Source organism: Cynoglossus semilaevis, chromosome Z (assembly GCF_000523025.1).
Source record: "Cynoglossus semilaevis isolate Cse_v1.0 chromosome Z, Cse_v1.0, whole genome shotgun sequence".
In the NCBI taxonomy this organism is placed as follows: Eukaryota; Metazoa; Chordata; class Actinopteri; order Pleuronectiformes; family Cynoglossidae; genus Cynoglossus; species Cynoglossus semilaevis.
The window spans coordinates 1,733,599-1,744,797 of record NC_024328.1 but is presented as its reverse complement, the minus strand read 5'-3'; the positions used below and the strand labels follow the sequence as shown (position 1 = coordinate 1,744,797).

General features: G+C 37.3%; 1 protein-coding gene across 1 annotated transcript; it reads right to left on the bottom strand.

The window, feature by feature from the left end:
- Window positions 1-4,987: 4,987 nt before the first annotated feature.
- Window positions 4,988-8,696, bottom strand: npffr1l2 (neuropeptide FF receptor 1 like 2). The gene is made up of 3 exons (XM_008335764.3): window positions 8,023-8,696; window positions 7,695-7,794; window positions 4,988-6,661 (listed from the first exon to the last, which is right to left on the bottom strand). The coding sequence occupies exons 1-3, from the start codon at window positions 8,366-8,368 to the stop codon at window positions 5,743-5,745; spliced, it is 1,365 nt and encodes a 454-aa protein (XP_008333986.1). The 5' UTR covers window positions 8,369-8,696; the 3' UTR covers window positions 4,988-5,742.
- Window positions 8,697-11,199: the final 2,503 nt, after the last annotated feature.

The following is an 11,199-nucleotide window of genomic DNA, read 5'->3' as shown; positions in this document are numbered from 1 at the left end:
CTAGAGAAGCCAGATTGAGATGGTTTGGACATGTGCAGAGGAGGGACAGTGGATACATTGGTAGAAGAATGTTAGAGATGGAGCTACCAGGTAGGAGACAAAGAGGAAGATGTTAGATTTATTCTAACATCCCTAGTTTGAAGCAAACCTTTTAGCTTCGGCGTTGGTCTTTCATCGCTTACCCATCACTTCGGACAAGCCGAAAAGAAAAGAAGTAGAAGACGAAGTTGGTCTTCCATCACTTATCACCTTCTGTTTGCACCGGAAGTCCAGTTTTGAGAAATGTTTTAGTCTTGAAATACAATCCACAGTCAGTCGGATCAGGCAGAGCGTAAAAAACTCTGTTCTTGACCTATTACTGGCTCTAGCTTGGCGCAGACTTTCAGTTGTCTGTTGAAGTCAGTTGGAGAGCATCTGTCAGTTCACGTACGACCCCTTGAGGTGAGGCAGAGTACTGCCTGCCTCCCCTCCTGACCTTTCTCTGCACTTTCTTGTACGATCAGCAGGAGCAACTCTCTCACACATACATTAAAGACAAAGACATACACAGAGTGTAGAGAGTCATGCTGTAGAACAAATATTTCTGTAAAATTCATATTGACGATCAGTTGAGGAACAGAAACAGGCACGCGTCATGTGACCCTATTGGATCGCGCCATTAGAAGTGAGGCACAGCTCGCCACTGCCTCACCCGGGAGTTCTGCCCTGTATTTGATTGCAAAATTTTAAAAATTGGCGATTTTTATTTAATAAATTGTCAAAAATTAATCATACTAAAAATCCATCTTTAACACAGATCAGTGGAAAATATTTATTTATTTTATGTACTTTTTTATCATGATGGCAGGTGAGGCACTGCCTTCCCTGACCGCACATCAATGCCCCATATGCGCAGTAGGTAACAGGTGCATATTACTGTGTTAATGGGGTTGAAAAATCTACAAGATTACTAAACCCACGGAGGAGGTTATTATGTTTTGAATATTTTCAATAGAAATAGTGTTAAAATAACATGTATAACATGTCTGCAACAAAGAGTGTTCGGGTACCATAGGGAATTTGAGAATCTGACAATAAAAACACTGAATCAGAGCATTTGGACCAGGGCTGTTTTGACAGGATTTAAAAATTGCTGTGATGTTTAATCCTGAGGGTATAACAAAAAGGGTTATAATGTGTCATCTTTAACATAAAGCAATAGAAACCTTGTTTTCACAGTTTGAAAGTCCAAAAAAAAGACTGTGATATATATTACAGTGCACTTATATTCTAAATTTTACAATCAATGTTTCAATTAAGTTCAAAATTGAAATATAAGATTCTATGTTGGGTTCATATACTGTATTTGTACATCCAGTGCCTCTCTGCTGTTTATGTATACTGTATGCAGGAAAGAGATTTGTTTCAGTTTATTCAAGGAGCATTTTTATTAAATATATCAGACAGTTCTAGTTATTTTTTTATATACGTTTTGATATTATGCAGAGTGACCTCTGTTAGAGAAGGTATGTGTGAGATTTGGCATGTGTCTGGAACTTGCTTTAGGGGAAACCCCAAGTACATCATAGAAAAATATATATAAATATACATATATACTGTATATATTTCACCATTTAGCTAAAAATGTTAAGAAAACTCATCCTGGGTAAATTTATCCTATTATTTACGATTTATTTTATTTTTTATTTCTCATTTTGAGCTGTGCACATACTGTTGGATAAAATTAGAAGTGGTATAAAAATTTGCCCAACATATTGATCAATTGTGATTAATAATGGTGCTTTTAATATTGATAAAACATATTATGCATCCATAGTGTTATCCAAAGCCTGAAGAATTAAGGCCACTCTTTTTTAGTTTTCTTTTTAGAAACCATCTCTTTGGAGTTGTGCGAGACTCTTAGGCTGTAAAAAATGGTACTTTACTCACGTTTAGAGAAGACATTGTCGTTATAACAGTTTCATCTGATACTTTTATTTTGTGGAAATCAACAAGTAAATAAAAATTATAAGTTTACATCAAGGGGGATCTTTTTATTTTAAACGTTAAGGAACGCATAATCCTGAATAATGGGTTTAATGTCTGTGTAGGTTCTAAGTCTTCCAGGTCATTTAATCCAAAAATAGTTACATGGAGTGCAACTGGAAGAATTAGGTTAAACGGTTAGCCTTCATGGAGAAATATTCTCCACCACTGCACACAACCAAATGTGACCTCTGCTTTTAACCCATCACCAAAGTGAACAGTGTGCAGCTTTAAGGACCAGGGAGCAGTGTGTGGGGACAGTGCCATGCTCAGAGCACCTCGTGGTAACTTGGCAGCTGGGGGACTCGAACCTGAAACACAGGAGCCTATATGCATGTGTTCAGCATCTACACCGCTTGCGATTTCCTGAGGAATGTGAGTTCTTTTAAGCAAGAATCCAATTCCTTACATTCTCTTCAGCAGCTTTGTCCATGAGCCACACTGAACACAAATAGCCAGGCCTCAGAATTGCATGTTTATTGGGTAACAACATACAAGGTAAAAGCAAAAAGGCATACAAAACAAAGCAGACCATACATTTGTGTTGTGTCACCAATCCAAAAAAACAGAGAAACAATTAATTGACATTTATGATCAACGTGAACGATGATGAAACAACAATCACCATGTGCGTCGCTACAAAATGCAGTACAACAAAGAGGGCTGCTTTTTTAATTTCATTTGTCTACACCTGAATTATTAACAGCGCGTCAAAGTAGTGTCTGATACTGATACTAACCCATGAGTCCACTATATAGCGCGTTCTGTATAATCCTTTATATAGGCAATAGGGAATAAGAGGGATGTCAGAAACAGCAGGTGTCTTGGAAATCACCAAATCAATTTGTCACTACTGGCCTTAGGTGGTACTGCACTAGGCACCAATCCCATTATTTTTTATCCTCGTGCCATAAAATTATTGTTTAAATGTCTAAAGTATTAATGAAAATAGTAAACAAATGTCATATAATTTAATTCAAAATTTGATCAGCAGAAACATAATTAAATTAGAATTTGTTGAATTGAACCAAATGACTGCTTTGGTGATTGTAGTTTTATGAAAATGTTGAGATCTACAGCCTGATTTTCTTATTCACTTTCTGCGGACTACACTAAGAAGAACTTTACAAGGTAAAGTCAATCAACAGAAAAAACAATGTTGAGACTAAATTAATTGACAAATATAGAGTCAAAGTCTACCAAATACAGTAAAGTAACAGTCACACATAGAGCTAATCCATCGATCGATGCAGTGCACAGCAAAACAGGTGAGCTTTTCTCTCCTGAGACATTAGCACTGATCCGTCACTGAAGTAACAGTATATATATACACAAACGGGTCACAGTAAAAAGTTCACCAGGTACAACACTTTGCCAGCTTTGAGACATGTCAATGTCATGTCAATAGAACACACAAATATTCACAATAGACTTAAATACACCTGTGGAAACGGAATCTTCTGTTTATATTTAGCTGGTTGATACATTGGTTGTGCTTTCTGTGGTATCATCTGTGCAAACGGAAAAAAAAAAAATTAAACCACGGTACATTTTATTTATTTCAAAATGACAAAAATAAAGCAAGGAAAGGCAAAATAAAATCAGTGTAAATCACAATTAATTATTATTGAGTAAAACGTCTAAACATCTAAAATTAATAGAATAAAAACGTAAGCTTATAAGAAACAAATTCGTAACATCACGAGTTTATGGTTAACACTGTGTGCTTTTCACTTCTCCCAAAATACAGTACATTACCTAAACGTATGACTTTAATCTCTTAAACTTACAACGTCATTCTCACTAACATAACTTTGTTCTTGAAAACATTTTTTTTCCTAGAGTGGCCCATCTTCTGGACTTTTTTTGTATCCTCAGTCTGGCCCTAATATTAACTCTTTGTTCATCCTGTTATATGTTTATATTTACATAACTATACAAGAACAGCTAGTATTTCTGCCTGTCAAACTTGTGCATCACTAATTAGAACTGGGTACCCTTTAACACTGTTTCCCTGTAACGTTTGATAAAGATTTAAATATCTAGATATCAATGTATTGAACAAATGTTTCTTTAGATTATGTGACAGTGCTGCAGGCACAAGATGTCCATTGATGGAATTGTTGCCATGGATTTGCTGCTGGTGTGTGACATCATCAAGGCTTCTGTTGTTGATAATGTGATTCTTCCTCCTCTGAGATATTATTGTTTTTACACTGTGCCTGTTAAATGACATTTCTGTCCCAATGTAAAAGAGTTCTTAATCTTTTAAACATCTGAACAATAAGATTTTTGTTTTTTGGGAGGGGGGTTTGGGGGGTTTCTAAAATTCTGTAGCTGTTTTTTTTTCTTCTTTGATCAGTGCAAAATGTGAAATATAAATTGGAAAGTGGTTCAGTGGGTGGAGACGTGTCATGAATGATGTCTGCTGTAAGGGTTGCTTATTGATAATTGATAATTTTCTTTTCTTTTCTTCTTTTCTCATTGAAAAGCTCACAGAAACAGGCTACGTTTGGTGCCTACTGGTTATCTTTAATGACTGGAAACAAGTTCACTCACAATGCCATTTACACATGACTGCCCATCCAGGCACATTTATAATCCCATGATTTGGCTGCAGATGGTGGGAGGCTCCAGCAAGGAAATGAGAGAAAAGTCACAACCAGAGGATCCACACTTATAGATATGGAAAAATGGGAACCAAGCCTGACAACCTGGCCTCGCCACAGTAGAGAGGGAGTCAAGGCAAATACATATAATAGTCCACACTGTTATAGAAGTAAAAATCACTAACGATTCATTCAGTAGGAGCATACCTGAGTATGTGGGTTCTGTAGAGATCAGTGCCCACAGCAGGATTAGCAAAGACTTTTACCAAACTGCTTCAAGTACAAACATATATTCTATGTACAGTAGGTTCAAATAAGAAAAAACACACGCACAAACAAGCAGCAGGCTTTCAGTTTAGAAAATCAATGTTTAACATCAACACACTGATTACACAAGACTGTTAACAAAATACTTAAAAAGGAATGTTCCAATTACACAATACTCGTGTTTCGATGCCACCGTTTTATTTACATGTATGCATTTAGCAGACGCTTTTATTCGAAGCGACTTACAAAGGAGGATTAACAATCAAGCATGTGGTTCCTGTGGGAATCAAATCCACACGGACATTAATCGCCATTTCTCAAACACAGGTGTTGAATGATCACGTTGAGAATCACATTAAACAATAAAGAAACAACAAATGAAAAAAAAAACAACAACTAATCACTCTGCCACTGTAAACACTGTTCTTTTGCTTGAAATACAACATGTTTACATTTGGGTGTGCATTACTTCTTATAGACTTTCAATAGAGTAAACCTGAACAAGTGGGTTGGGTTAGGTAGGAGATCAACCAGTAGAATGTTGTTGTTCTTTATTTGAATATTTAACAACAAAAAATAAATTAGCATTTCTGTTAGCTCTCTTTCACCGTATGCCCATCAAATTTATTACATTTGATTCTGTCTAAAATAACTCTTGTTGTCTTTTAGTACGAACTAAATGTCAACCCCACCCTGTGAAACAGTGTCAAATTGTTGCATGTGGCTTTTTGTTCTGAAAATGGTCTATGCAAAAACATCTCATTTAAGTGCACTATAGATTACCTGGTATAAAGTACAACACTATGGTTCTACCAAATTCTCTTGAACTAGAAGTGGAGTTTCAGTTTTCCCACGCCTGATGCACCGACACAGCCAGTGAGCCGACCCTCTCTGATTCTGCAGAGCTATTCTTGGGCAATGATGCCATTTCCATGACTTGGTTTGAAGGACATCTCTGTGTGAGGACCATGGGGTTGCCCACTGGTGCACTTCTGTTGTTATTAGCCGTGTCTTTGAGCTCGTTGTCATTATGAACACGATTGGTCAGCCTTACAACAAAAGGGTGGTGATGCACAGTTGTCTCTCCTAAGCTGCAACACAATTGCTGGGACTTGCACACTGCCTTGAAGCCTCGCCTGAAGTTTTCATTGTAGTAGCCATAAATAATGGGGTTGATGCTTGAGTTGGAGAAAGCCAGCCAGTGAGCAAAGGGAAACATGTAACTGGTCAGAAGATCAAGCTGGTCCATGTCCCAGCCTGCGTAGTCAGTTATCATCATTAATGTCCAGAGGGGCAACCAGGACAACATGAAAAGCAGAGCCACCAGAGTGAGCATTTTTATGGCCTTGATCTTCTTCTGCGATATCATTGGCTGAGGGGCTCTTCTACCCACCGCCACAGTGGCGTTATCCAACTGCGGCTCTCTGTTTGGCACCACAGAAGTACACAGTTTGATGCCAATGCATCCGTACATGACAGTGATGAGGGTCAGTGGCACCAGGTAGATGTGAGCGAACAGAACTGCAGTGTAGATCTTTCTCATCTGGGGCTTGTCAAAGTTCTCGTAGCACATGTAAACAGGGAGCGTGTGGTTGAAGTCATCATCGTAGACAATGTAATGGGAAGGAAATTTTTTCACAGTGAGAGCCATAACAGCAGGACACATCATCGCTACTGCTAACACCCAGATAAAGAAGATGGCTAGTTTGGCCACGAGTACAGTTGCTTTGGGTTGCAGAGGATACATGATGCTGCGAAATCTGATGTATAAACACCAAAAAAACAAAAAAAACAAAAACAAAAAAAAAACATTAAACCAATTTTTATAGCTATATATTTAACTTTTATAGCTAATATTCAAAATATTCTGTTTCTGAAAAAAGGTTTGTCTGAGGTTACAACTCATATTCAGTGCTAAATGTGTTGACACATACTGATGTTGGCTACAGGAAATTCCACATACAGTATAGAGTAAGGTTTCCCAAGTCACATACTGTATGTTATGGCACATCACTAAACAAAAATCTCCTGGAAAGTAAATGTAATGAAATTATTTTCCAGTTTTAATTTACGTAATTAATCGGAAACCTACAGGCCCGTTTAATTGAACAGAATACTGCGTTACTCATAAGAATAGAAGGAAGATACACTCGAAGATCTTCTCCAACAGCTTTGAGACTCTCTCTTTTTCCTTTTTTTTAGAATTGTCTGCAGCCACCTAGTGAGTTAGTTTTGCACTACATTGAACAAAGACAAATTATTAGTAGTAAAAAAGAATATTTTTATGAAATTAAGTGAAACTTTATAATGACAGGCTTAACAATACCATGGCACAGAGATTTGGAATCACTGGGATTGAGAAACATGAGAGACCTTTAAAAATGAGGTCTAGGACTAGAAAATAAACTTTTCTTTTTTTTAAAGAAGGAACATATATTTTCTACAAAATAATAACATATATCTAAGAAAATTAACTATTATTATTAATTAATATTTTTTTATAAGAAATTACATTTGTTTTTTCGAGACTATGGCACTGTCTATTTACTCATGTTGCTACATCTTGTGTGTAAATTCAGAGGACTACCATGTAAAACCCAGCAGAACAATAACAGTATTCTTGTAGGGATTCACTGAAGGCTCTTCAACGCATATTTAGTATTTTCACAAATCCAGTCAATGTAAACACCCAGCTTCTCCCAGATGTTCATGTACTCCTGGAGTACACGGACATATATGGAAAGCAGCTCTCTGACGCCTGTGAATAAATATTAAAGGCTTGTGTGTACTCACCGTTCCACAGCAATGGCCACCAAGGTGAAGACCGAGGCAGACACAGACACGCCTTGAACAAATCCACTCATCTTGCAGACAGTGTTAGAAAAGGACCAGCCTGTAGACAAGAAAAACATTTTTTTTAAGGCACTCACTTTTGTAGATAGATTGATGATAATGCAAGAAAATGACTATTAAGTCATTTTCTTGGGCAGCAATAAGGGTAAGAGCAAACATCAGACCTTCAAATAAGCTTTCATGGTCCAGTTTTCAGCATACCTGCACAATGATGGCAAACAGACTCTTCCTGGGTTAAAAAAAAATTCAACCAACAGCACAGCCTCACCTGTGATGAGGTTGTCCACCAGTGTGGTAGGGATGCAGAAGATGCCCACCAGGAGGTCACTAATGGCCAGGTTTAGGATGAAGAGGTTTGTGACTGTGCGCATACGATGGTTTTCCAGTACAATCAAACAAACCAGGATGTTCCCAACCATACACAGCAGGAAGATGAAGAAATAAGCCAAGATGTAACTTGCGGCCACGTACAGAGAGTGCTGATAGTAGGGAGAAAATGTAACGTTGGTGACGTTGGTGACAATGTCAGTGCTGATGTTTTTTTTATGTGCTGCAGCTGTGGCAGAGCCCTCAAACTCCATTTCCTGCCCCATCATTCCATCCAGTAACTCCATTGTTGATCTGAAGCAGAGCTATGAAACACACAGGACAAGATTGTACAGAGTTAGGTTGAAACTGATGAATGCACAATTTGATAGGCTGGATTTTTTTTCTTTTTTTGTGTAGTGTCTGAATATCCATGTTCAACTTAAACATGTAGTGCTTCAAGTTCTCTGCTTGGGTTGGGTTTGTTCGGTTTCTGATCCCTCTACGTCAGGGGATGTCAAATATAAGGCCTGCAGTCCAAAACAGGCCCACTGGGGCATTCATTCATTCTGGCCTGCTTGATGATTGTTGAAAGTGCACGAATATAAAGTGTTTGTCAAATTAAAATGTTTTGCCAAATTATATTTAATTAAATATGAATATTCAACTTATTTGCATGAAAATAAAGGACAAAAACATGGATACTGTTATTTATAGGTTATTATGTTTTGTCCAACCCACTTGACATGTAATCAGGCTGTAGGTGGCCCCTCAACCGAAATAATAACCAAATTATTTTATTAGCTGTGTATTTCTTCTTTATGTCCTTTTTTGTGTTGGACTTGATGTTTTTGTAAAGCTCTTGGAAGTCAGAGACCCCAAGGTCTTGGGAAGATAGGATGATGGTGCCTTACTGCGTTTGGCAAGAGAGGTTTATATACATGAACGATACGGAGATTCCTTCACCATTTATTTTCACACCATCACCAACATTTTGGAGCCACGGACAGACAGAACACTTGAACAATGACATGTCTTGTAAGAGTTTAAATATGTTGAAGTATCAATAATCCCGGCTGAAGTTGGACAACTTTAAGGAAGATGAACATTAGCATTGTATTATGTAAAATTAGTCTATGAAGATTTTCAGTCATGCAGATAATGGTCAAGGTCGAAATGTTCGGTTAGGCAACCGGATGTGAATTTTCTAAAAGAAGATGTTTCACCTCTCATCCAAGAGGCTTCTTCAGTTCTAACTTGTTTCTTGGACAAGCTGGACAATGTGGTTTATGCCATTTGCAGTGAGGAGTGTATGGACCTGTACATTGGGGAGTCTAAACAACCGCTACACAAGGCTGTTCACATACACCTCAAGGACAAAACCCACTCCTTTGAGGACAACAACGTACACATTTTGGCCATGGAAGACAGATGGTTTGAGAGAAGGGTAAAAGAAGCCATTTTTGTCAACCTGGAAAAACCATCACTCAACAGAGGAGGTGGACTCAAACACAACCCACATACAAAGCACTCTTAGGGACAAGAGATTCACCTCATTTTCACATAACAAAGAGGCAGGTGACCAAAACCGTTCTGATGAGGACCACAACGACCCATCAGACTCTTAACGACTGTTTACACTTTCACAGTTGACCCCAGGTCCCCACCCAACAGGGTGGACCAAAAGTAACTAGAGTATATATTTGCTCTACTCACCACCAGTTAGAACTGAAGAAGCCTCTTGGATCAGAGGTGAAATTTCTTCTTTTAGAAAATTCACGTCCAGTTGCAGGACTTTTCAACTATGTGAAATGAGTTTTCGCATATAAACCGAAGCAAGCAGCTGCATTTAAAAGATTTACCATTAACCCCATTCACAATAACATCAACTGTGAATAACATCCAGACAGAACAATCTGTTGTTCTCTGGTCTCCAGGTGAAATATAATAAGAAAAGAAAATAAGAAAGAACGTTTGTTATAGGAGAGGTATGGACTCAGATGGATAATTAGCCTGCACATACTGTATGTCACTGCCTGTGACATGGAGCTTCATTATAGTTTTCAAAGAATTCACTAACAATCTGCCATCATCAGACTCCTCAAATAAGACCTACAGAGTACTTGTCATGTATTCCTATCTATCTATCTATCTATTTATCTATCTATCTATCTGTCTATCTATCTATCTATCTATACATCTATCTATCTATCTATCTATTTATCTATCTATCTATCTATCTGTCTATCTATCTATCTATACATCTATCTATCTATCTATCTGTCTATCTATCTATCTATCTATTAATCTTTCTACCATCCATCTATCTACATATACACCCTGCATCTATCTATCTATCTATCTATCTATCTATCTATCTATCTATCTATCTATCTATCTATCTATCTATCTATCTATCTATACATCTATCTATCTATCTATCTATCTATCTATCTATCTATCTATCTATCTATCTATCTATCTATCTATCTATCCATCTATCCATCTATCCATCTATCCATCTATCTTATTCATCAAGAGGAACTACTGGACTAGTGACGTATGTAAGGGAGTTGGTCAAAAATGCCAAATCCCTACACAGTGCAATTACCTTCAAGCTTCTTTGTAAAGCTGTGATTTTCCTCATCTCCTCCCCATGGCTCCATGACTATAATTGGTGCATATAATGCCTAAAGTATTGTATTATTTTTATGTTTAGAAAACTATATTATTTCAATATTACATTAATAAAACATGACATGATCCATCTGTATTTATCTGCTAAATAAAAACACAACATGTCAATTCAACACCTACTGAGGAAGATATTCTTGTGTCTTTCTTTAATTCCTGTATATGCAGGTCATGTTTACTTAGTAAGTAAAATGTAATTTAATGATAATGAAGTAGAAGATCATTATATTTCTTTACATGTACTATTTGGGGCATGTTTTCTAAGGTAAACTGAGTGAGTGTCGTGGCTGGGGGAAAAGAGCATATATATGTCACTGCAGTGTGAGTGTGCTGCAAATTATTCCCACCGAAAAAAAAAAAACCCGAAGGGGTTGGCATTTACATATCTACATCTATGAGCCCATATGCCATAGTAGAGGAGCCTGGCGTTTTTCTATGAACAAAA

Bases quoted from the DNA above. Each gene is read 5' to 3' on its own strand.
- npffr1l2 (XM_008335764.3), bottom strand. From the start codon at position 8,368: ATGGAGTTACTGGATGGAATGATGGGGCAGGAAATGGAGTTTGAGGGC. The intron at 7,795-8,022 runs GTGAGGCTGTGC...TCTTGTCTACAG, and splicing joins GGTGGACAACCTCATCACAG to GCTGGTCCTTTTCTAACACT. The intron at 6,662-7,694 runs GTGAGTACACAC...TTTATACATCAG, and splicing joins GTGGCCATTGCTGTGGAACG to ATTTCGCAGCATCATGTATC.